Here is a 25,592-nt window from a genome sequence, read left to right as displayed (position 1 = left end):
CAGTTGTAGGCAAGGCTTCCTGTAGGGGGTCAGGGCTGTGGAGCTAACACATGGTAAAGAGAGGAAGCCCTGTACAGTGTCTGCGTCGGGGGTCCTGTGCCAGGTGAGGCCGTAGGTACCTGTATAAGATGAGGTCTAGGCTTCAAGTAGAGGATCAGGACAGGCATCCCTGCCACAGGGTCAGGAAAGGTTTTTCTTTTTTACTTCTTTTTTTTTTTTTTTAGGGAAGGGTTGTAAGTTCAAGACTGAGGTTGGTGTTAAGAGTTGGATTGCAGGGGCGGGGGGGCGGGGCGGGCGGCGTGCCTGGCTGGCACAGTTGGTTAAGCATCAGATTCTTGGTTTCGGCTTAGGTTGTGATCTCAGGGTCCTAGGATGGAGCCCTGCATTGGGCTTCATGCTCAGCAGGGAGTCTGCTTAAGATTCTCTTCCTCTTCCCCTGCCCCTACACCCCACCCCCTGCACTTGCTCGTGCTCTCTCCTCTGTCTCTCTCTCTCTCAAAATCTTTTTTAAAAAAAAGAGTTGGATCATGGGTTCTTGTGGACTCTACAGGTTAGGGTGTGAGATCAGGGATTGTTGTGCAGAGTGACATCAGGGGTCATTGTCAACAATGGAGGCAAGAGCTTCTATATTCAATTGGAGTTCCTGAAGAGGTTGAGGATGGAGTTTCTGCAGAGAGAGTAGGTCAGTGGTTCAGAACTAGATTTTATTGTGACAGAAGTGTTTCTAAAATGCTATCTGGAGGGCTGAGCTCCAGTACAGTGTGAAGACAGAAGTGTCCTGTCCAAGGTCAAGGCAGGATTTCTGTAGAGAGATTGAGACTAGTGAAGAGGCTCAGGACAGGTTTCTCTTTTTTAAAGATTTTATTTATTTATTTGAGAGAGAGAGAGCACAAGATGTCCTTGAGGACATCTGCTTACCCCTACTATGTTCAGGATCTGAGGCAGAGGGGCAGAGGGAGAGGGAGAAGCAGACTCCCTGCTGAGCAGGGAGCCCAACATGGGGTTCTATCCCAGGACCCTGGAATCATGACCTGAGCCAAAGGCAGCAGCTTAACCGATTGAGCCACCCAGATGCCCTAGAATAGGTGTTTCTAAAGAGGTGGCACAAGGGCTTCCTTACAGTGTGAGCTCACAGATTCCTAACTGGGCTAAGTCCGAGGTTCCTGTGCCAGGGGAGGACAGGGCTTCTTCCGATGCAAGGTTAGGGCTGATACTCCTGTCCAGGGTCAGCATGGGTGTCCTGTTACTAATTAGAGAAAGGGTTCCCTTAGAGTGTCAGGCGAGGGCAGCTGTTCTGGGAGGCAAGGGCTGGGGCTCCTGAGCAAGGGCCAGGCACATGTCCAGCACAGGTTCTGAGAGGGGTTTCTGCTCAAGATGTGGACAGGGGCTCCTATAGGGTGAGAGGACTGGGGTTCTATGGGGTGGCCAGGCAGGCAGGAGGCTTTTACAAAGACCAGGGAAGTTCTGGACAACCCCTGTAATGAGCGTGGACTGCCGTGATTCTGCAGCGGGCCAGCATGGTGAGTAGCTGAAGGAGAGCTGTCCTTGAGGACATCTGCTTACCCCTACTATGTTCAGGATCTGAGGGCCCGCGGTCCTCATCTCTGGGGCTCTGGGGGAAAGCCATAAAGAGAAACAGCCCAAAAGCAAATTCAGATGTGAATGGATTGAGTGAATGATGAGAGCGAGAGAGAGCGAGAGAGAGGCAGCCCAGTTAAGTGTGAGCAAGACTCACGTGGGGGGAAGTTGCATCCAAAATCCACTCCTTAAACTCAGTGTGGTCAGGGCAAGTAATGCCAGTTCTGAGCCTTACTATTTCATTAGTAAAATGAAAATGTAAATTGCATAGTATACTTTCCTTTCCTTGGAGTGTTTTTTTTTTTTTTTTTCAGGTGTTTATGAACCAAAGCAACTGAAGCTTCCCAGCCATTGCCCGGCCCACAGTAAACACTCAGCAAATGGGGCTGTTTGCTATCAGGAGCTGCTGGGTAGTATGGACGCTAAGCCACGGAGCCTGGCTTTTCCCCCTGTCTCCCGCTGTGTGGCCTCCAGCGAGCCACTTAACCTCTCTGTCACCTGACTCCACACAGGCTCCTATGTAAGGGTTTTCCATTTTGGAAGAACAGATACCCCTCTGGGGCGGAGAAGTGGGCCCAGGTGAGTAGGTGCGTTGGTGAGGGAGTTGGCCTTATGGGGAGGAGCTCCCCCACCTACGGGGTCTAAATATCACCCCCAGAAGCTATTTTGTCCTCCTAATCTTCCCCTCTCCTCTACCATTTCCCACAGAGCTGCAGGCCGAGCTGGGCCAAGAGAGATAAGAGATGACTGACAGGGAAGGCCCCCTGGACAACCCCCGTGGTCCCACACTGGCCATTCTGACCTTCTTGATGGCTCCCATTCCAGCCCCCCCCCTTCCTGTCCCGCACATGTCTTGTGTCTTCTGGAAGGGGGTCCCTAATGGAGGCCCAACTGAAACTCTGCATGTTGATACTTTGCATGAACAAGTACACACAGAGCTGCTCATGGCTGTCAGCCACTCAGAGACACTGTGGCCTGGCATACGCCACGTGATCTGCGCTCCCACATGCGTAGACGTGCAGAGAAATGCTGCCGTTACCCAACCCCCAGAGCTCCCCGGACGTGCAGACCCCCGCGGTCCCGCTGTTATAGCCTCCACACGCCCCTACACACAGCCTGCATTCAACATTCCAGAAGCGTCTGCTCCTGCTGTCGCCTGGTGTCACGCACCCTGTCTTGGAAAGCCTCACCCCCTCGGTCACACGCTGTATCTCACCCCATGGTGTGTGGCGACCCACGCCATCTCAGGCCACCCGGAGGCTGTCACATGCAGCTTCACGAACACTGTTCACAATCGCACGTCGCACCCCACAATCCTGAAGTGTCACATAGGCGGCCTCAGCTTCCCGTGGCCATACACTGCAGCCAGACACTGTCCTCAGAGACGCCCAGACATGCAACCTCCCTCCCGTTGTTCTTGATTCAGTCCCACACAGACTCACATCTCCGCTCTTAGGACTTTGGTGGTTTTATTTTACAAAAGCTTTGAAGGGCCAGGCCAAGGGATGGCTGGGGCCCAGAGGGTTGGGTTGTACTGACTGCTGGCTACATAGGAGAGGGGCCCCACCGCCGCCCCGAGGCCATGCTCTGTGCTCTCAGGAACTCAGTGGAGCCACCACAGTGGTGGTGGTGGTGGGAGGAACGGGACCCGCGGGGAAGGAGCCTGCGGGGGAACCCAACAGGGGTCCCGGGAAAGGCATGAGGTGACTCACGGGCCCTGACAGCACCACGGGGCCCAGGCCTTGGTAGAGATGGGCAGCACTGGGTGGGCCCAACGTCAAGCCGGAGGCCACCTCCCCACAATTCCCACTCCCGCTGCCCCCGGCCACCACCATGAAGCCACCAGCCGGTCCTTCAGCTGCTCCTGTACCTCCCAGACTTGACCCTCGTTTCTTTTTCCCTTTTCCAGACGCTTTGCGGTTTCGAGTCTGGATACCATCCTTCCGCATAGTCAGTGGTCGGTTCACCTGCCCAAAGGGAGGCCGTGAGTGTTTCCCAACTCCAGATCTTTGCCTCTGTGTCTTGACCAGGGAGGCCATCTCCATCCCACCTCTTTAAGCATAGAGAATTGCTTCAGGGACTAGGGGAGCGTGACCCTGATATGGTGCGGGGATTGTCCTAAGGAATCCCAAGGTTGTGAGGCCCTGAGCTTGGGTAAGCCTCTGAGGCTGATGGAGCTGCCTCAGGTTTCAGGGCAGAGGGATGGAAGTTAGTGGATGGCTGGGAAGGAGGAGGAAGGAGATGGAGGAGGGAGGAGGGGCAGGAGGTCGTGGAAGGGTGTGAAGAGATGAAGGAAAAGGAGGAGGGAGGGATGAGGGCCAAGGAGGAGGGGAATAGAGAAGGAAGGAGGGGCAGAAAAGGTGGGGGAAAAAAGGGAGGGTTATGAGGGGAAGCAGAGGTGGGGGCAGAACAGGAGCAGGGGAGGAGGGCAGTGGGACGACAGGAGGAGGGGGGAGGCTGGCGGGGGAACGGGCCAGGACAGACCTGGTGTAGCTTGTAGTAGAGGCCGCAGGCATTGCACACAGGGTCCCCACTGGCATTTCTCCGCCATAGCGTCGTGGTGGTTGTCTGGCAGTTGGTACACTGGGTACCCGCCCGTTTGCTGACAATCTGGGGGAGAGAGAACGTGAGGATCAGCCCCCTGGGGGGTGGGTGGAGGACTTGAGAGGTCAGGGTCAGGTTGAAGGCAGGGCTTCCCGTGCAGGGTAAGAACAGATGTACTCACAGGACGATGACTGTGGGTTCTGTATGGGGCAGGGCCTCCTGGCCGGGATAGGGGATTTTGGTATTGGGGGTGGGACTCCACCAGTGATTCCCAACTTTGGGGACCATACACTGGAATCACTCAGGGAGTCGAAGGCAATCCTGACGCCCAGGCAGCACCCTAGGCCAATGAAATCTACACATCTAGGGGAGGGCGCCAGGCCCCGGTGGTTCAGGGTGTCCTAAGGTGAGGCCCGTGTGAAGCCAAGGAGGAAAACACTGCTGCGCAGGGACAGGACGGGTTCCCCGCATGTAGCCTATGAAGGTAGGTTGAGGATAGGCATTCCTATGCAAAGCTGGGTGCCTGCATGGCTGGGGAAGGGATGGGTGGGGGGCGTATGGGTTCTCGTGGAGCAGGAGGACCGGGGTCCCTGTACGGGCCGAGAACAGCAGTTCCTGGGGCAGGGGAGGCGGGCCTGGGGTCTTACCAGGCGCTTCTTAGGCCGGATGAGGGGCCTGTTCTGGCCATTCATCTTGTGATAGAGGCCGCAGGCATTGCATAGGTAGTGGCCCGTCCTGTCCCGCCGCCACAGGGGAGTGGCTGTTGCTCCGCAGTTCACACACTCCCTGGCCTCTGATGGGGCGGACAGAGGGGATGGGGGAGCCCAGGCTCAGCCCAGCTTGGCCTTGGACGCCCCCCCACCTCAGCCTCCCCGTCCCTTTTTGGGGACCTCACCACAGGGGGGCAAGGGCAGTGTCCCACGAAGCTTGGGGGAGGAATAGGCCGCTGGATTGAGGGGGCTCCCAGTGGGAGAAAAGAAGGTACTGGAAAAGTCAGGACCCCCGTAGGCACTGCTGGGGACAGGGATGGATGAAGGCAGCGCAGGCCCCAGCGTCAAGAGGTCTGGACTTAGCCTCTCTGTCTTTAAGGTCTCCAGGAAGCTGCTGCCGCCTTTCCCATCAGGGTCTTCCGGGGCCTGGGGAGGGGAGTCCTCGCGGGTGGGGCACACGGTCGAGGCAGGATAGAGCCCTGTCTTGCCGTAGGTCCAGCCGGCGTAGGGTGAGCCCCCTGGGATCCCCTCCATACAGTTGAGCAGTGGGTACACCTGAAAGACTTATTAGGGAGGGGGGTATGGGAAGGAAGGAGGGATCAGTCTAAAGCCGTCCCGCCTTCAGGGCGCAGTGCTGCCCCACAGCTCCAAGGGAGCAGCCAAGTCTCCAGTCTTCCCACAGGCTACCGGAACAGCTGCTGGCCGTCGGGTAACTCCTGGGTCCCGAGCCCCACCGGTCACTCTGGCAGCTGCGGTAACCTCCACCCGTTTCCAAAGGGGCTTTGAGGATGCCCGTTGGGGTTCGGAGCCCCATGGGTCCCTTGACAACTAGGGCCACCACCACCCACTTCCAATGTTGCTTTCCAATATGGCTACCCCAAGGTGGCGGACCGGGAACATTGGCATTCCCAGGTCTGGGCTCAACTGGGGGAAGTGGCCATGTTCAAGGTGACCTCTTGGTGGGATTCTGCCCTAGCTAAGGGTCACCATGGCAGCCTGTGCTAAGACAGCCACCCAAAGGAGTTACCTGGGGAGTGCCTGTAGGCCTCGGCATCCCTGTAGTAGGCCAGAGCCGCAGCTGCAGCCGTGGCGGTGCTGGGGGCCGTGGAGGAGGCTGCTGCATCCAAGCCCTCTGACCCAGAGGGGAAGAAGACCCCCGACTCTGGTGGCGAGGATACCAAAGCCGGGTCCACAAACTGGGGCAGGGGCTCTGAGGTCCCCAGGGCCCCTAGGCCAGGGAACTCCATGGGGCCTCGGGTGGGACCTGTGAGGAAGGGAGAGGTCCTCAGACTCCAAACTCCTCCTCCCCTCCCACGTCACCCCTCCCCTCCTTTCTCCTTCTCCAACTCCATTCACTCAGTCTTCATAGCCCTCTTTTCCTCCCCTGATTTCTCCCTGTCTTCCCCTCCATCATCCCCTCCTTCCTTCTATTCCCTCTTCTCTCCTTCTGCTTCCCTTTCTTCTCTCACCCTCCTCCCATCTCTTCTTTTCCCTCCTCCCACAACTCCCCTTCTTTCCCCTCTCCTCTTCCCCCCCTTGCTCCTCTTCCCACTCCTTCTTCTCCCTCCTCTCCGGCCCCTCATCCCCTCATTCTCTCTTTCCCCAGTCCTCCTCCTCTTCTCTACCTCCACCTATTCACCTCCTCCTCTTCCTCCTCTTTAAGTCAGCCACCTCTTCCTCCTTTCCCCTTTCTATATCTCCTCCCCTCCTCATTTTCTCTTTCCCTTCTGCGTGTCCCCCTTCCCCCTCTCCTCCCCTCCTTTTCCTTTATCCTTCTCCTCTCCCTCCCTTTCTGCTCATCACTTTCTCCTCTCCTCATTTTCTCCCCCTCTTCCTCCTCTTCTCTCCCTCTAGAGGAGCCTGGGTGGGATGGGCTGGGGTGCAGAGCTAGAGTCCCTTGAGCCACTTGTCACCCCTGGGACCTTGGGGTTTACCCTCTTGTGCTCCCCAACTTCATCCCTATCTGTTGCATATTTTAACTTTCTCAGAAACCCATGGTTTCCGGCTTGACTCCTCCCTCCCCCCACCTCCGTTGGGTCTGCAGACAGAGGGCCCCCTCAGTTCCTCCCTGCTTCATGGGGGGGGTCAGTACCCCCCACGGCTTATCTCTGCCATCCCCGCCCAACTTTTGAAATCACCCCAAGGCTACTGGCTTCCTCTGAGGAGGGGGACAGGTCTGCCCTGGGGAGGCCTACCATAGTTCTGCTTTCAGGTTCCTTCAGTTCCAGCCAGCCCCAGGCCTCAGTTTCCCCATCTGCCAGATAGGAGGTGGTGACAGGGGCCCAGCTAAGACCTGTGAGGTGGCAGCTTCATCTTTGCCCCTTTGTCTCTGGCTTTCCCTGTGTGTGTATCTATGTCCCCGCGTCTCTCTCCTCGTGACACTCTCTCCTGCCCAGCCTGGCCCTCGATATTTCTGTCCCGTCTTTCTATGCTACCATGATATGTCTTGTCCTCTCTCTTTCCCTGCTTTTTTTTTTTTTAACTTATTTGACAGAAAGATAGAGAGAGAGTACAAGTAGGCAGAGTGGCAAGCAGAAGGAGAGGGGGAAGCAGGCTCCCTGCTGAGCAGGGAGCCCGATGCGGGGCTTAATCCCAGGACCCTGGGACCATGACCCGAGCTGAAGGCAGACACTTAACCGACTGAGCCACCCAGGTGCCCCTCTCTTTCTCTGCTTTAACGAGTGCCTAATTTTTCCCTTTCCTTTCTCCGGCTTCCCATGTCTCTATCTCTGGTTGTCTTTCTTTATCTCCGTGTCTTTCAACTCTTTCTGATTCACTTCTCCCTCCATCTCCAGTCATGTCTCTGAATGTCTCTACATCTCTCCCACTCAGTCTCTTTCGGCTTGTTTGTCTCTTCTCTCTCTCTCTTTCTGCCCTCTGGCTTTATTTTCATGTCTGTCTTACTAGTCCCACATCCTTGCCCATACCCCACTACACACAGCCCGGGTGAGGAGCCAGAAAACCTACCCTTGCCCCTAACTTGCCCTGTGAATCTGAAGGCCTCAGTTTCCCTGTCCTTGGGATGGAGTAACAGAGATAGAGTAGAAGGCCATCTTCACAGCCCCAGCCTACGTGACCCACTGTGTGAACACGCTGAAGGTTGGGCTCAGGGTTGGGGGTTGTGCGGGCAAAGAGAGGAGCCCGTGGCTGTGTCTCTCACCAGCCTCATCCAGGCCGCAGGATCTCCTCTGACTCTCCCCGGAGTGGGTGTCTTGCCTCCTCCTCTATTTCCATCTCTTTTCCTCTGTGTGTCTCCATGATTCTTTCTATCTGTGAGGCTCTCTCTTTCTGCATTCGTGTCTTGCTCTCTTTCTGTTCCTGGGTCTCTTTCACTTTCCTGCTATCTCTCTGTTTCTCCTTTCTTTTTTTTTTTTAAATATTTTATTTATTTATTGGACACAGAGAGACAACAGCGAAAGAGGGAACGCAAAAAGGGGGAGTGGGAGAGGGAGAAGCAGGCTTCCCACTGAGCAGGGAGCCCGACGCGGGGCTCGATCCCAGGACCCTGGGACCATGACCTGAGCTGAAGGCAGACGCCTAACAACTGAGCCACCCAGGTGGCCCTCTGTTTCTCCTTTCTTTTTCTTCCTGTCTGTCCCTTGCTCTTTGTCTCTCTTTTTCTCCCTTTCTCTCTGTTTCTCTCTTCCTTCTCTGTCTCTTGTTCTTTTTGTCTCTGTCACCACTGTTCCTTTATCCCCCCTCATCCTCACCTCCCCCCTCCCCCCCAATGATCTCCCTTCAGTCCCACTGCCCCACATCCTTGTGCCTAGCACCTTGGCGGGTCCAGGGCTGCCCACCCCTCCTATGGCAGGGGCCCAGCCCCCCCAGCCCCAGTTATCACTCTCCGGACAGAGATAAAGTTTATCTCGAGGCTGGGGGATATGAAAGCTCCTTATCAGCTGCCCCACTAGAGTAAGTGCCGCCCTAACGGGCAGCAGCAGCAGGCCGGCACCCTCAACTCTCCCAAGGCCCAGCCCCTCACCCCAGGTAACATCCCTGTCCCAGCCCTCAAGGGAGGGTCTCTTGGGACTGAAGGGAGCAGAGATGGGGTCTGGGGGCAGATGAGTCTTGGGAGGCTTTGAGGGGGAATTTGAGGGTCAGATGGGGTGGAGGAGTCAGGGAGGGGTTGGGGGTATAGCTGTAGAGTTTGGGGAGAGCAGATATGGGGTTTGAGGAGCAGAGACAAATTTGAAAGGTCACGTTTTGGGATCAGAAATAGGTTGGAAAAGCAGAACACAAGATTGGGGATCTGAGGTGAAGTTTGGGAGCCAGAGAGAATGTTGAGAAGCTGGGGATGTAGTTCGGGGGTCAGAGATGGATTCTGAGGGTCGTGGACAAGTTTGAGGGTTCCGTGGGTTTTGCTGGAGCAGAGATGGGGTTTAGGGGTCAGAGATGGGTTTGGACAGGCAGGAATGTGTCTGATAAAGATGGATTATGGGAGCAGAAGAGGAGTTTGAGAACCGAGATGGAGTTGGGGTGGAGAAGGATTTGAGGCCAGAGGGGATCCGGGGGGCCAGAGACACATTTGGGGCTGAGATGGGGTTTAGGGAAGGCAGGCGTGAGGAGGATTCATGTGGTAGAACAGACTTGGGGTAGTAGACTTGGTGTTTAGAGTGACAGGCATTTTGGTGTGTGTGCAAGGGGCTGGGGGAGAGTAGTGGTTTGGGGGGCTCAGAGGGAAGTCACAGAGAACAAACTGGGGCTTTGAGAGGCCCAGACAAAGATAAGAGGATGAAGCCAGGGTTTAGGGGACTGGAGAATTTGGAGCAGAAATCAGGATGGGGAGCAAGCAAGGGCTTGGGGAGCAGAAATAGACATGGGGGAGCAAAAGCGAGTTTTTGGGAGAACTCAGAGAGAAACAATTCCAGGTGAGTGAAAGCCAGATTCGGGGCAGAGCTAGGATTTGGGGGAGAAAGGCATGTTATAGGGGGAAGGAATGGGGTATGGGGAACGGAGTTAAGCCATCAGGGGAACAGATATCTTGCAAGGAGAGGATGGAAGTCAGAGCAGAAAGAGGTCGGTTTTGGGGGGTGGTTTTAGGGCAGAGATGGGGGTTGGAAAGACAGATGGTTTGGAGGAGTTATGAAGGGCTTCAGGGGCAGTAGACACTTTGGGGACCAGCGGTGGGTTGGGGAGCCTGGAGCAGGCTGGAGGAGTAGCCTTGAGGTAAGGGACAGCAGGCCTGGGGTTTGCCTTGCTGGGGGCTCTTGGGGGGCTGAGACTGACCTGGGCTGGTTGGTGCAGAGGGTTCGGCCGCTTTGGGGATGTGGCGAGTTCAGTGTGATCCCAGGGGGTGTCCTGGCTGGCCTTGGCCTTTGAGGCTCCCTTCTTCCTTCCCTCCCTCCCTCCCTCCCCTCTCCCTCCTCCCTCCTCCCCAGGGAGTGGCTGGTGCCCCAGTGGGTGGGGCGGACCAGGGGAGGGGGCGGGCTCCCTGCTGGTGGGGCACCTCTTGGGCAGTGGGGGCCTTCCTCTGCCCCATCTGCCCACCCCACGGATTCTTGGACCCTGTTCAACGTGGGCTCCCGTGGACTTCAGTGTCCAGCCAAACAAAATGGGCTGAAGCCAAGATAACATAAAAATAGCAGATACGGTTTTATGACTCCACTAGGCTTTTCAGTGAGTGTTTCCAAAGTCCCTCCTGTGTGCTGCGTCAGGTTCGGGCTTGGGCACTTACGTACGTGAATCTTCCTGGCCAACAGGGAGAGGAGGGATGTTACTGTACCCATTTTGCAGACAAGAAGAATGAGGCTCACAGAGGTTCGGTGGGATTTGAACCAGAGCCCATGGGACATCTTGATGACCCAGGCCAAGCCGGGAGGCCGGGCCAGGCCGGGGCTGGCGGGAGGCAGGGGCACACTCACTCAGTGCCCCGCTGGGGCTTACGCCAGCTCCGGCCTGCCCTGGGGCAGCAGATAAGTCTTATCAGATGGAGGAGACTGTGGCTGTTGGCTCCGCGGTAACAGGCTGTCTTGGGGCGGGGGGCGGGGCTGGGGGGAGCACCCAGGGACAGCGGCTTCAACTTGTTGCCCGCCATGCTGCTTTGGAGGCGGGAAACAGGTGGGACCCAGGGTTGGTTTCTCTGTGGGTCCTTGAGGAGTGGGGTAGGGTTGGGGACGGGAAGAAGAACTGAAGGGGTAGAGAAGGGAGAGAGGCACATAGCAAGAGACAGAAGCAGAGAAGGGGGAGACTCGGGGAGAAAAAGGGACACAGCTAGAAGGAGGCAGAGAGAGGGTACGGAGAGGCGGGAGAGACGCCAAGAGAGCCAGCGACAATTAAAGATCTACAGAGAGAGGTGAAGAGAATGAGAGACAGGACAGAAGGCGAAAGGTAGAGCCTGAAAGTGACAGAGGATAAGGACACAGGTGGAGAACCTGGGGAGGGAGACTGAGACAGAGATTCACGGGCACAGTCTGGGAGGAAGTCCACGAGACCCCAGGCGTCAGTCTGGGGTAGGCCCTGGGCCGGTGGTACTGGATTGGGTGGGACAGGGCCATGTGGGTCGATGTGGACCCATGTGATCTGTGGTTCTGCCCTCAACTGCTGAGAGGGACCTCCAGGACTCCTGCACCTCAGTCCCCACCTTTCTGCCCTGCCCCACCTCCCCCAGAGAGGAACAACAGTGACGGCAACCGGTGTTTCATGCTGACATGGACCCCAGGCCAAGCCTGTCCTGAGCACTTGGCTTCGTGTAAAATCAATGGATGCGCGCGCCCACACGAGGCATCCAACTCGGGTCCCCACAGAGCAGGGGTAAGAGCACCCAGTGGTGGCTCCAGGACTCCACAGGACGGAGCACCCTCCTGACCACCCATTCTACAGATGGGGAGACTGAGACCTGCCAAGGGCACAGGGCACTGACGGAGCCCTGGGTCAGTGGGGCCTGCTCCCCCACCGGCCGCCCCAGAAGGAGCTTGCTATCCTCCTCTTGCCTCCATGGGCCTCGTTGTCCTCAGAAGCAAAATGGGAGGTTTGAGGAGGAAAGAGAGCATGGCTATGACTCTGCATTTATTGAGCTCCTGCTGTGTGCCACGTCCCGTGCTGAGCCCTCCTAAGTAACAAGGGGGGGGTGAAGACCCCTATGACTTAAGGGCCGATGTTTTCAGGGCTTCCGCTCTGGAGCCAGCCCCCCCTCGTTCATAGCCTGCCCTAACCACGGAGGGGCCGTGTGGCCTTGAGCAAGTTACCAGCCCCCTTGGACCTCAGTTCCTCATCTATAGAGATGGGGTAATAATAGTGGCTACTCCATAGGGTGATTGGGACAGCTAAATGAGATTTAATCCGTCAAGTGATTTTAACTCGCTTGAATCTGAGATCTCAGTAAACGTTAAGTACTCGTATTGATTTACTGAGTGCTTACCATAAACAGGGGATAGTACTTGACCCTTTTTTTACTAGCACTACTAATTCTAGTAATAATGCTAATCAATGTGACACTCATACCAATTTTAATTCCTAATCCTAATTCGAATATTGATACTAACCTTTTTTTTTTAAGATTTTATTTATTTATTTGACAGAGAGAAACACAGCGAGAGAGGGAACACAAGCAGGGGGAGTAGGAGAGGGAGAAGCAGGCTCCCCGCTGAGCAGGGAGCCCGATGCGGGGCTCGACCCCAGGACCCTGGGATCATGACCTGAGCCGAAGGCAGACTCTTAACGACTGAGCCACCCAGGCGTCCCGATACTAATCTTAATAGTGCTAGTAATACTGATATTAATTCTAAATCTAATCATTACTTTTCTATCTACAACCGTACTAATACAAATGCTAAATCTGATACGAATACTTTTTTTTTTTTAGCACTAATACCATCATAACAACTGTTAACCGAGCCATCCCAGGCCCTGTGCTAAGTGCTCTCCCTGCCTAATTTTATCCCATTCTCACCAGGTCTTTGTGGTGTAAGTGCGTATTATTGCCCGTATCTTCCAGACTGGGAGCGGGCTCAGAGAAATGAAGATGTCTGTCCAAGGGCCTGTGCTCAGCTCTGACACTGATTTGCTGCGTGGTTCCCGGGCAGGCCACCCTCTGAGCCTCAGTTTCTTTGCCTGGATGATGGGTACAATCATAGAACTCACAGCGAATGTTGTTGAGAAGGCCACTTGACACGGTCCTGCCCGGCCCGCTGTAGAGGTTGAGCTCTGTAGTGGTAACTTTCTTCGTTGTTATTTTTTATTAGAAACAACAGTTGCAATATTGGGAGCAAGGTAGGGAAAGCTGTCCTCCTCAGGAAGGTCAGGCTGGAGGCGTGTCTCAGACAAGAGTTTGGCCACCGGACTCAGCCTATTTCTTCATAACTGGAGCAGAGAAAGGCCTTAGGAGGGGAAGTAAAGGGTGGGGAGTGGGGGCCTCAGAACCCAGGCTCCATCAAGAGCCAGAAGCTCTGAGGCTCTGAGGCCAGGCTCACCCCATTCCCTCCCCCATCCCTGTGGAGGGGGCACAGGCCCAGAAGTCTGCGGCGACAGTTCAGCCAGCAGGGAGGCAGCTGGGAGTGGGCAGATAAGGGAATCAGCAGGGCCAGGCCAGGCTTTGGGAGAGACCCAGAGGGTGGGGGTGGGGGTGGGGTGTCCGGGCCAAGCATCCCCTCTGTCAGGCCTCCATTTGAGGCTCAGCCCCAACATCCTCTCTTCCTGGAAGGCTTCCCTGACTGGTTCCCTTCTTCCTGGCATCTTCTGAGGTTCTAGAGCTTTGTCTAAGCCCATGGCATGTGAACTGTGCTTCTTCCAGACGAGTCCGGAGGCAGATCCTAACTCCCCTTGGTCTCAATCGCGCAGGGAGGAAACATCAACCAAAGCCTGGCTGAGGAGTCCCACGTTTTTCTCAGAACCGAGCTGTTTTATTTTTTTTTTAAGAGAAAAGTATAGGGATGCCTGGGTGGCTCAGTCGGTTAAGCGTCTGCCTTCGGCTCAGGTCATGATCCCAGGGTCCTGGGATCGAGTCCCACGCTTCTCCCTCTGCCTGCCTCTGTCTCTCTCTCTCTGATAAATAAATAAAATCTTAAAAAATAAGTATAAAAGATACTGTAACAAGCATTCACCTTGGTCAAATGTTAATATTTTGCCCTATTTGCTTCAGATACTTTTAAAAGAAATATATTCAGATCCAGCTGAAGTTCTTGTACAAAGTCCATTTTCCTCTCTCCTTCCACTACCTCGAGTTTGGTGTTTGTCTCCCTCGTGTTTTCATTCCATTACTACGTACATATGTATCCATAAACAGCTTACGATACCAGCAGTTTTCAGCTTGCTTTTGAACTTCATATACATGGAATCATATAGTTTATGTTTCTTTTGTTCTGCATAATGTCTGTGACACTCACCCACGTTGTCATGTGTATTAATAGTTCTTTTTTATTGAGATGTCATTCACATACCACAGAATTCACCCTTTGAAGTGTACGTTTCAGTGGTTAGTATGTTCATAAGGTTTTACAGCTATCACCACTGTCTAATTCCAGGACATTTTCATCACTCCAAAAAGAAGCTTAGCAGACATTCCCTATACTATTATCCGTCTCCCCACAGTCCCTGGAAACCACCAATCTACTGTCTGTCTCATGGATTTGCCTATTCTGGACTTTTCATATGAACAGAATCAGAATATGTGGCCTTTTGTGACTGGCTTCTTTCACTTTGCACAAAATTTCCAAGGTTCGCTCACATTGTAGCATGGATCAAACTACTTCATTCCTTTCAATCACTGAATAATATTTCACTGTATGAACATTCTACATTACGCTTGTCCATTCATCCAATGAACTGATGTTTTGGGGGTCACGAATAATGCTGCTATGAACATTCATATTAAGCTTTTTATGTGGACATGTTTTCAGTCCTCTTGGGTATACACCTAGGAACGGAATTGTGGGGCCATTTGGCAAGTCTCTGTTTAACTTTTTGAGGAATAGCAGAAGTATTCTCCACAGCAGTTGCATGAGGATTTCGAGTTATCCACATTTTCTCCAACACTTGATATTGTTCCTCTTTTTGATTCTGGTCATCCCAGTGGGTGTGATGTAATGTCTCGTTGTGCTTTTGATTTGATTTCCCTAATGATTATTGACATTGAGCATCTTTTCATGTGCTTGTTGGCCATCTGTATCTCTTCCTTAGAGAAATGTCTATTCAAATCCTTTGCCTGTTTTTAATTGGGTTGTCTATACTGTTGAGTAATACGAGTTCTTTTTTTGTTTTTAAAGATTATATTTGTCAGAGAGAGAGAGAGCACAAGCAGGGGAAGAGGCAGGCAGAGGGGGAAGCAGGCTCCCTGCCGAGCAGGGAGCCCAACGTGGGACTCGATCCCAGGACCCTGCCATCATGACCTGAGCTGAAGGCAGGTGCCCAACCGACTGAGCCACCCAGGCATCCCAGTACGAGTTCTTTATATATTCTGGATACTAGTCCTTTATCAGATAATGTGATTTGAAAATAGTTGCTCCTATTTTGGGGTTGTCCTTTCACTTTCTTGTGTCCCTTGAAGCACAAAAGGTTTTAGTTTTGATGAAGTGCAATTTGTTTTTGCTTTGGTTGCTTATGCATTACATGTTGGCTAAGAAGCCATTGCCTAATCCAAAGATACGAAGATTTATGCTTTTTTTTTCTAGACGTTTAATAGTTTTAGCTTACATTCCTGTCTTTGATTTTTTTTTTTAGTTAATTTTTGTATATGGTGTGAAGGAGGGGTCCAGTTTCATTCTTTTGCATGTGGCTATCCAGTTGTCCCAGCACCATTTTTTTTTTTAAAGTGGATTTTTAAAAAATATTTTATTTATTTATTTATCAGAGAGAGAGAGAGCACAAGCAGTAGGAGCCCAGACACCCCTATTTAATTTCTTTAAATAGCATTTTATAGTTTTAAGTGTACAAGTCTTACCCCTCTTTTGTTAAATGCATTACTAAGTAGTTTATTCTTTTTTTTTATGCTATCGTGAATGGAATTGTTTTCTTAAGTTCATTTTTGGATTACTCGTTGCTAGTGTATAGAAATATGATTAAGTCTTGTATGATCTAGTATCCTGCAACCTTGTTGAGCTCATACACACACATATATATGAAGTGGTTTTGTTGTGGGTTCCTTAAGATTTTCTCTGTATAAGATCATGTTATCTGCAAATACTGACAGTTTTACTTCTTTTTTCCAATCTGGATGCTTTTTCTTTTTCTTACTTAATTGCCCTGGCTAGAACCTCTAGTACATTGTTGAATAGAAGTGGTGAGAGGGGACATCCTTGTCTTGTTCCTAATCTTCAGGAGAAAGTTTTTAGTCTTTCATCATTAAGTATGATATTAGCTGTAGGTTTTTTGTAGATTCACTTTATCAGGTTGAGGAAGTTCTTATCTGCTTCTAGTTTGTTGAGTGTTTTTATCATGAAAGGGTATTGAGTTTTGTCAAATGCTTTTTCTGCATCTGTTGAGAAGATCATGTGATTTTTGTCCTTTATTAATATGGTATATTACATTGATTTTCTTATGTTGAACAAATCTTGCATTCCTGGGATAAATCCCACTTGGTCGTGGTGTATAATCCTTCTTGTATATTGCTGAATTCTATTTACTAGTATTTTGTTGAAGATTTTTTGCATCTATATTCGTAAGAGATATTGGTCTGTAGTTTTCTTGATATGTTTCTGTCTGGTTTTGGTATCAGGTTAGTGCTGGCTTTGTAAGTTTATTCCCTTTTATGGCTGAGTAGTATTCCATGGAATGGCTATACCATAGTTTGTTTAACCATTCATCTGCTGTTGGACATTTGGATTGTTTCCAGTCTTTTCTGTATTACAGCAAACCTGCAGTTTACAAACTCATATTCCTCTCTATGCACACACAAGTGAAAGAGTTTCTCCAGGGCCAGAGGATATCAGTCCATCCATCCATCCACCCATCCACCCACCCATCCACACATCCACCCAACCACCCAACCACCCACCCATCCATCCACCCACCCATCTACGTACCCATTCATTCACCCATCTGCTGTCCACTCTTCCTCCCTTCCTCCCCCCTCTCTCCCCTCCTCCCTCCCTTCTTTCCTTCCTTCCTTCCTTCCTTCCCCCCTCCCTCCCTCCTTCTCTCCCTCCTTTCTACTTCCTTCTTCCTTTCATAAATCATCTATCTCCAAGCATATGACTCTGGGTACAAGGCAAGCTGTCTTTTAAAAATAGGCAGGAAGCGTGCCCCAGGGGGCCCTGGGTGCCTGGCTGCTGGGTGGCCTCTGAGCCTGGGTGACCTCTGTGGCCTGGGGCCAGCAGCACTGGGGGCAGGGACCAGGGGTGCCGGGGACCCTGCACCCTTGTCAGGCACCACAGCAGTGGGAGGCCCACTGGGTTCTGTACCCACAGAGCAGCAACCATGCCCTTCCCTCCTATGATGGGCTCAACCAGCATGTATGGGTGCTGAATGAGCGAAAGGTGCTGATTCCCCTGCAAGAGGTTATTTGAATATATTTTGTTCTATAAGGATGGATTGATGTTTCAGATTGAACAAGCCACCAAGCAGTGCTCCAACATCACCCTGACAGACCCCTTTGACCCTCTAGACATTCCTCAGAATGCCACCTCTGAGGACAAGTACTCCATAGGGGGCCCCAGGAGCAGATCACGGTCTAGGAGGGGCCTGACAGAAAGCCAGCTAGATCCTATGAAACCTGGATTGGCATTCATACAGTCAAAGAGGGTTGGTTATCTTGTCCAGGAAACCTTCACCCAAAGTTACAGCATAATATTGTCCACGCAGTTTTTCAATGTACTGCTGGGCATTAAAGACCCCTCAGTGTTGGGGCGCCTGGGTGGCTCAGTTGGTTGAGCGACTGCCTTCGGCTCAGGTCGTGATCCTGGAGTCCCGGGATCGAGTCCCGCATCGGGCTCCCTGCTCAGCAGGGAGTCTGCTTCTCCCTCTGACCCTCCTCCCTCTCATGCTGTCTCTCATTCTCTCTCTCTCAAATAAATAAATAAATAATCTTAAAAAAAAAAAAAAAAAAAAGACCCCTCAGTGTTTACCCCACCGAGCGCCTGCCAGATGGCCCGGCCAGAGAGGATGAGCCAGAACTGAACCTGGTAAGCCTGCGAATGCACAGGTGGCAGCATGGGATGTCATCCCCAGCTCGAAAGGGACTTGAGACTTGAGAAACGAGAAACTTGACCGGAGTGCAATATCATAATTGTAGGAAGAGAAACATTGATGTGGGTTTTTTTGTTTGGTTTGGTTTTTGTTTTTGTATACGTGATTTTGACAACTCAAGCTATGTTTGCCAAAGGGAATGGAATGGACTGGAGAACATGTGGTAATATGAACAGAAGAGATGGCCGAGGTGGAGATTTCAGACGTTTATATATAGCTCGTGGGGGTGCCGGGCCTTCTGCATGTGCAGGGATAGCTAAGTGCAGGGGCATAGATGGAGTGAGGGTCAGCAGGAGCCCTTTGCCTTGGCAGGGAGGACAATTGCTGGGTTGCTGCCACATGGTGATGATAAAGTACAGAACAGTTTTAGTCAGCTTCAGTATTAATTTTTGAGTTCTCTACAGATAATGACTCCTTTATTGCCTGCCCTGCCTCGTTCCCTTGGCTACCAACAAAGTGATTCCTTAAAGTCCCTTCTGGATTTAGGGCATGACCTAATTCACGTAAATTTGGGGAGGAAATGAAAGGCTATAAGACAAAGCAATCATTCCTCAAGGAGACGTTTCAAACAAGAGGGTTTGAAAATCTTAATGTCTGGATGAATGGATAAAGAAGATGTGATATATACACACACACACACACACACAATGGAATACTACTCAGCCATCCAAAAAAATCTTACTGTCTCTACCTGGGTAAGCGTGAGCCATGTATGCTTCCTTTTTTCTATGCAAGAGTACTGATACTTGTGAATCATCACATACTTGTCAGGATACCTAGAAAGACAGATGGTAGTCTAAAAATAGCATTGACCTGGGAGCCAGGAGACTCTGGTCTCCAGAATCCGGGACTGGAATTCCTTTGTACTTGAACTCCTTTGAATAACCAAATGCACTATGCTTTCCCTCACCGGGGCCTTCCTGGGGCACTGTTTCACAAGCTCTTTGTCTATGTGACATCTGCTCATCCTGCCCAGGTCAGCTCTCACAATTGACCTTCGGAGAGCTACTCCCAATCCCGAATTGGGTGCACCTTGGAGCTTCAGCATACTGTTCTCACAATACTGATTAGGCTGTGTGCTAATTTCCTGCTTTCTGGGAACTGTCGCCCAAGAGCCTGGCTACGAGCTCTTTGAGTACACGAAACACGTTCTGTTTACTTTTATATGCCCAGCACCAAGCAAGTGCCTGGCACATGGTCAGTGCCCTAACCATTTCTAGAGTAGAGAATGCCAGCCTCTCTGGTCATTCATTTCCTCAGCTGTGAGTGGGTTGGGTTTGCTGACTTCGAGGGAGACTCCTAGTAATAAAATTTATTATTCTAGATCCTTCTACTATTGTGTTTCATCTGGCTATTATCTATTACTAGGAGAAATGGGTGATATCAGTATCATGCTGAAAACAATCTGTATTACTCACAGTTTATATTATTTTATTTTTTTTTTAAAAGATTTTATTTAAGAGAGAGAGAACACAAGCAGGGGGAGTGGCAGGCAGAGGGAGAAGCAGGCTCTGCACTGAGCAAGGAGCCCAATGTGGGACTCGATCCCAGGACCCTGGGATCATGACCTAAGCTGAAGGCAGACGCTTAACTGACTGAGCCACCCAGGTGCCCCCAGGTTATATTATTTTAATAAACATTTAATTATAAAACTAAGCAAATAATAAAAAAAAATTAAAATAGGAGACCTGCTACAGCTTTTGGCAGAGCCTTTCACATGCTGAAACTCACATCCTGACACATCCTCTCTTCCCAGCCTTTTTGGGGCTCTTTGGGGATTCACTCATAGGGTCTGGCTAAACTACCAGCTGGGGACTGTTTCGAGACCAGAGCCCATAGGACTAGGGGCTTGCTCACCTCAAGAGACCGTCAGACATGCTCCTTCATCCATCACTCATTCCTTCAGGAAGCCGTACTCTTACCCTTCCTCTCTGCCTGCCTCGTTTCCTGGTTCATCCTTGTTTCAGAATTCTAAATGTCCTTGGACCTTTTCTCCCACTGACATTTTCTCTCTTGGCGAACTCGTCCAGTCTCTGTCTTCAGAATATCTCCATAATCTACCCACTTTTTATCACCTCCCCTGCCAGCATCGCTGGCCTGGACCTCTGCAGTAGCCTCCCCCTCACGGTCCCCCTGCTTCTGCCCCTACAGCCTACTGTCCTCATAACAGCCAGAGGGAGCCTGTTAAATCCTAAGTCAGATCACGGGCCCTCCTCCGCTCACGACCTCCTGCTCTCCAGTCACTCAGAGTAAAAGCCAGAGTTCTCTCCAAGGCCCACGAGACCCTACACAATCTCCCCCCCCCCCCCCCCCCCCCGCCCCCCCCCCCCCCCCCCTCCCCTCCCCCCCCCCCCCCCCCCCCCCCCGCCAACTCACTGCTGCCTCTGCACTGGCTTCCTCACTGTTCCTCAGGCACCAGGCATGGCCACGCTTCAGGGCCTTTGCACTGGTTGTTCTCTCTGCCTGTTCTGCTCTTCCTCCAGCTATCAGGGCCAATCCCTCCCTCATCTCCTCAGATCCATGCTCAAATAGCTCCCTCGGTGAAGATGGCCCCCTGACCATCCCCTTACACATCAGAAACCACTCCAGCGGGGCGCCTGGGTGGCTCAGTCATTAAGCGTCTGCCTTTGGCTCAGGTCATGATCCCAGGGTCATGGGATCGAGCCCCATATCAGGCTCTCTGCTCGGCGGGAAGCCTGTTACTCTCTCCCACTCCCCCTCCTTGTGTTCCCTCTCTTGCTGTCTCTCTGTCAAATAAATAAAATCTTTAAAAAAAAAAAAAAAAACTGCCCCGGCGATTTTTATCTGTGTTCCCTCTTTTCCATGTTTTCTTTCTCTCCAAAAGCCTTTCTCATCCTCTAACATAGTTCGTATTTTCCTTACTTATTTTTATTCATTCTCTGTATCTCCAAACTTAGATATGCTTATCTCTTCTGTTCAACACTGTCTCCCCAATGTCTGGAACAGGGCCAAGCACATGGTGGGTGCTCAATATATGTTTATTAGTTGATTGAAAGGATGGTATTGGTTGGGGGGGAGGACAGACACAAATGAGGTTTGTCCTTGTCCTGTCTACTCTGTCAGGAGCTGAGCCTCAATCGAGATGAGTCTGGACCTAACAGATCCAAAGGTAGAAAGTACCACATACCCTGGGGGTGTGGTCAGATAAGGCACTCCAGGAAGAGGTCGTATCATCTGGGGTGGTCCTTGGAGGTTCCATGGAACTCACAGATCTTGAGGTTCAGTGAGGCCTCTGGGGTGGAGGACACAGCAGACAGCACTTGGAAGGGGTGAGGTGAATTCCAAAAGGATGGGCTAACTAACAAGGAGAAAGCTATCAGGGCCCTGAATCCCAAGGGGATGACCCTGGATTTGGTCCTCAGAGATGTCATACCCTGGTCACTGACCCCCATACAGCTCAGAGACCTCACACCCTGGACAAACATCCATACATAACACTGAGACAATAATAATGAAGAGCTTGTATTCATTGAGAGCTTATTCATTTATTAGGGGGACCTTGGATGGGGGATATTCAGATAGGTAGTTTTGGTCCCAAACCCAAATCAGTCTGCCCCCCGGCCACACCCCTAGGAAGAATGAAGTGCCCAAGTCCTCAGTCCTTGGAGATTTCTGGGCTTGGGTAAGAGCTTGCAGGAAGGAAGGGAGAGGGAGACATAACAGGGAACAGAATGGAGGAGGGCCAGCCTCAATCATGAGGAGATATAGTTGGACACCTCAATCAGGTTTCCATCAGGATCTCGGAAGTAGATGGACATAATGAGTCCTTTTGCCCCTGTTCTGGGGACCGCGCCCTCCTCAATGGGAACCTCACAAGCCTGAAATGGGAGGGAAAGACAAAAGTCATTCATCATAGTTCATGTGTGAGACCAAAATTTAATCCCCAGAAGGCCCCTAATATCTTTCTCACTTCATCTCCTGCCAGTCTCCCCTCCCTCACTCTGCCCCAGCCATGGACCAGCTGTATGGCCTTGGGTGTAGTACCTAACTGCTCTGTGCCTCAGTTTCCTCATCTGTAAAGTGGGGATGATAATGGTACCTAATACTAGCTAGTAAGTGGCAGAGTCAGAATTGAAACCCAGGTAGCCTGGACCAAAGTCCATGCTCTTAACCCCCTATGCTTTCCCCACTTTACTTCCCAACCGGCCTTTTCCACTGATACTTTCCAAAGAAAGATTACATGCAAAACCTTAATCTGTGTTCCCCAAAAGGAGAAGCAATGCTTCCCTTACATGAAATCATTTTTAGTGTTAGAGGGACACCCTTTAAATATTCCCTCTTCAATCCTCTTTCAGTCCTTTTTTTTTCTCACTAAATAATTTCTACACCCAATGTGGGGCTCGAACTCACAGTCCCGTGATCAAGAGTTGCATACTCTTCTGACCGAGCCAGCCAGGCGCCCCCTATTTCAATTCTCATTATACCAAGAAGCAAGGCTCTGGTGGATGCTAACAAGTCCTTAGCACCTCCTCAACCATTTGCCAAATCTCCCCTTGTAATGCCAGGCCCAGAGGGTTCAGAGAAAGGAAGTGGATAAGATTTTATTTATTTATTTGAGAGAGAGCCAGTGAGAGAGAGAGAGAGAGAGAACACAAGCAGGGGGAGGGGCAGAGGGAGAGGGAGAAGCAGACTCCCCCCTGAGCAGGGAGCCCCCACGCCAGGCTCTATCCCAGGACCCTGGGATCATGACCTGAGCCGAAGGCAGACGCTTAACTGACTGAGCCACTCAGGCGCCCCCATGACTGGTATTTTTACAGCCGTTTGTTTTTTACAAGTTATCTTCCCTTTGTGTCAAGATATGATGGGCTTTTCACGTAACTGGTGAAACTTTGGTTTTTTACAGAAATGCGTTTCTGTAAAAAGAATTTGTTTGTATTTTTTTTTTTTTTACAAGAATGATGTAATGTGGGGGCGCCTGGGTGGCTCAGATGGTTAAGCGTCTGCCTTCAGCTCAGGTCATGATCCCAGGGTCCTGGGATTGAGTCCCTGCATTGGACTCCCTGCTCAGTGGGGAGCCTGCTTTTCCCTCTCCCTCTGTCCCTCCCCCTGCTCGTGCTCTCTCTCAAATGAATAAATAAAATCTTTTTAAAAAAGGACGTAATGTTTCCCCCTTTTTTTTTTAAAGATTTTTTAATTTATTTTTTGACAGAAAGAGACAGCGAGAGAGGGAACACAAACAGGGGGAGTGGGAGAGGAAGAAGCAGGCTTCCGCTGAGCAGGGAGCCGGACGTGGGTCTTGATCCCAGGACCCCAGGATCATGACCTGAGCTGAAGGCAGATGCTTAATGACTGAGCCATCCAGGCGCCCCTGTAATGGTCCCCTTTAAAATACATTTGTTTACATGAAACAATGATGTCAGCAAAAATAATGAGCAAACAGTTGTGTACAAGCATTATCTGGAAGTGACAAAGGTGGTTATGTCTGAAATTTGAGGAAGACCTGACTGGGTCGTGCTCCTGTTTCCACTGTACCAGCCGCAGCTTTCTCGAAAAGAACCAACATCCCACTCACTTTGAGGTGCTGGACCACTTCCTCCAAAAGTGTCTCTGTGATCAGGCATATGTCCACGGAGCCAGGAACTGGGTGAGCAACTTTGGGTTCAAATTCCTTTCCCACCTCATGGAGGTTCAATTTCTGGTCTCCAAAACACAATGCTTTCCGGTCAGCCTATTTTTTTTTTTTAAGATTTATTTATTATTTAACAGAGCGAGAGTGAGAACATAAGCATGGGGAGCAGCGGGCAGAGGGAGAGGGAGAAGCAGGCTCCCCGCTGACAGGGAGCCCAATGTGGGGCTCGATCCCAGGACCCTGAGATCATGACCTGAGCTGAAGGCAGACGCTTAACTGTCAGGTCACCCTATTTGGGGAGGAAGAACTAAACCCCCAAGATGAACATGAGACAAAGCCCCCTACCTACCCCAACAAGGTTAAAACGAAGTACAACAGGGCTTTTAATTAAAAATAACAAAAAATAAAAAAAATAAAAATAACAGCCCCTCGTCCCACCCCAGCCTAGTCTCATTCCCTAGAGGCAACTGCTTTCAGCCTATGTGTGTGTGTGTGTGTGTATTTCTTCTGGAAATTATTTGCATTATCTTCAAATAATATGTAAATACTACCTGTGGCAGAGACAGCAATTTGTCTTAATATACATTTACTTAGTATACAATATAATATACATTTCTCCCTTTTTTCTTATAAACAACCCAAATTTCAATGGGGTCAATTGTGTGCCTGGCTTAAAAAGCCATTTCCCAGCATTCCTTGCTGAGGGGGGCATGTAAGATGGACTGGACAATGAGATGTCAGCAGAGGTTGCGGATGGAGCTTCCGGAAACCTCCTGGTCCCACTGAGCTGGCACCTCTGGCCCATTCATGTCCTCTTCCTTCCCAGACTCTGGCTGAGCCCCAACTTTCTACAGAGGTTGTTAAATGGGAGAAAAAGAAAACTCGATCTTTCACCCACTGTTCGTTGAGTTTTCTCCTATGTACCCCCAGACACAGTCAGTGACTGATAATGGGCAACTTTAGCCATCTTCTTGATTTAGCAACTTGATTTAGCAACTTGAGACATTTTCACTCCTCTCCCTGCTCGGATAAACAAGAATTTAGCTCATCCACATTACTCCCCCCTACCAATAGAATTCTATCATCATTTGTAGTTCCTCTTTTAGTTCCTTTATAATTTTTAAAAGACCCACTTGCATCTTTATGTCTTGATAGATGAACTACAGCTAGTATCTCACTGGCCCTCCTGTCCTCTTCATGTCCCCACCCTCTCCACCTCTTTCCTTTCTTTTATCATTTTCCTATATCTTTCTCTTCTATCACTGTGGCTGATACCACATCCATTCTACCAGAAAATGACCTTATTTCACTTTTTTCCTTTGGCTCTCTCTCTTTCTTGGAACCTTTTTTTCTCCTGTTCCAAACTGGACTGAGTGTTTTCTAGGTATCTTTCTGGGATCTTCCTCTTGGGAGCCAATGTGTCCTGACTTTGATGTCTTCCCTATTCCTGGTTTAATCACTCATTTTGATGTAGATGCTCTCAAGTAATTTTCAAAGCAAGTGGGCAAGGTTTCTCTTTTTAGATCTATGATTTTTTTTAAGGAAACTCTGTGCCAAATGTGGGGCTTGAACTCACAACCCTGAGATCAAGAGTCACATGCTCTACAGACTGAGCCAGGCAGGTGCCCCCATATATCTAAGAATGTTTTATTCTACACTCACCTTGATTAATAGTTTGGCTGGACATAGAATTTCCCCTCAGAATCTTGAAATTGTTCTATTGTCTTCTGGTCTCTGATGTGACTCTTGGGCAATCTGGTATCTGCATTATTTCTTTTCCCTTTGTAGTTGAATTACTTTTCTTTTTTCTTTCTTTCTTTTTTTTTTTAAAGTAGGCTCCATGCCCAACATGGCGCTCAAACACACGACCATGAAATCAAGAGTGGCATGCCCTACTGACTGAGCTACTTTTCTTTTTAACCTCTTTGAAATATCTTAGGATATTCATTTCCACTTTGATGTTCTATAATTTCATGAGAACATATCTAAGTGTCATATGTGGTATATATATATATATATATATATATATATATATATATATATATATATATATA

At 50.6% G+C, this 25,592-nt stretch overlaps 2 protein-coding genes, 1 long non-coding RNA gene and 1 pseudogene across 4 annotated transcripts in view; 2 read left to right on the top strand and 2 right to left on the bottom strand.

The window, feature by feature from the left end:
- Positions 1 to 1,046: 1,046 nt before the first annotated feature.
- Positions 1,047 to 3,813, top strand: LOC118010076. Its single transcript, XR_004679112.1, has 3 exons — positions 1,047 to 1,520; positions 1,893 to 2,157; positions 3,488 to 3,813. It is a non-coding gene; the product is annotated as an uncharacterized LOC118010076 (long non-coding RNA).
- Positions 3,014 to 10,176, bottom strand: GATA1 (GATA binding protein 1). Of its 2 annotated transcripts, XM_035004248.1 has the most exons (6): positions 10,059 to 10,176; positions 5,860 to 6,096; positions 5,018 to 5,395; positions 4,770 to 4,915; positions 4,063 to 4,188; positions 3,014 to 3,545 (listed from the first exon to the last, which is right to left on the bottom strand). In XM_035004248.1, exons 2-6 carry the CDS (start codon positions 6,077 to 6,079, stop codon positions 3,174 to 3,176), a joined length of 1,242 nt encoding a protein of 413 aa, XP_034860139.1. In that variant the 5' UTR covers positions 6,080 to 6,096; positions 10,059 to 10,176; the 3' UTR covers positions 3,014 to 3,173. The 2 variants fall into 2 exon arrangements, with proteins under 2 accessions (XP_034860139.1, XP_034860150.1); XM_035004259.1 differs by lacking the exon at positions 10,059 to 10,176 and having other exon boundaries at positions 5,860 to 6,246.
- LOC118008754 lies at positions 9,649 to 20,480 on the top strand (annotated as a pseudogene).
- A 941-nt stretch (positions 20,481 to 21,421) lies between these two features.
- Positions 21,422 to 25,592, bottom strand: part of GLOD5 (glyoxalase domain containing 5) — a 5,613-nt gene continuing 1,442 nt past the window's right edge. The window contains exons 2-3 of the mRNA XM_035002456.1: positions 23,482 to 23,637; positions 21,422 to 21,787 (exon numbers count right to left, since the gene is read on the bottom strand). Coding sequence (XP_034858347.1) covers positions 21,662 to 21,787; positions 23,482 to 23,637 — 282 coding nt within the window. The 3' untranslated portion in view covers positions 21,422 to 21,661. The remainder of the gene's footprint in view (positions 21,788 to 23,481; positions 23,638 to 25,592) is intronic.

Source organism: Mirounga leonina, unplaced genomic scaffold (assembly GCF_011800145.1).
Source record: "Mirounga leonina isolate KUSES-001 unplaced genomic scaffold, KU_Mleo_1.0 Mir_101609, whole genome shotgun sequence".
Classification (NCBI taxonomy): Eukaryota; Metazoa; Chordata; class Mammalia; order Carnivora; family Phocidae; genus Mirounga; species Mirounga leonina.
Note: the sequence above shows the minus strand (reverse complement) of the source record. Positions and strands in the feature narration are given on the sequence as shown.

Bases quoted from the DNA above. Each gene is read 5' to 3' on its own strand.
- GATA1 (XM_035004248.1), bottom strand. From the start codon at position 6,079: ATGGAGTTCCCTGGCCTAGGGGCCCTGGGGACCTCAGAGCCCCTGCCC. The intron at 4,189-4,769 runs GTAAGACCCCAG...TCTCTCCCCCAG, and splicing joins TCCGGCCTAAGAAGCGCCTG to ATTGTCAGCAAACGGGCGGG. The intron at 3,546-4,062 runs GTCTGTCCTGGC...CCCTTTGGGCAG, and splicing joins TCTACTACAAGCTACACCAG to GTGAACCGACCACTGACTAT.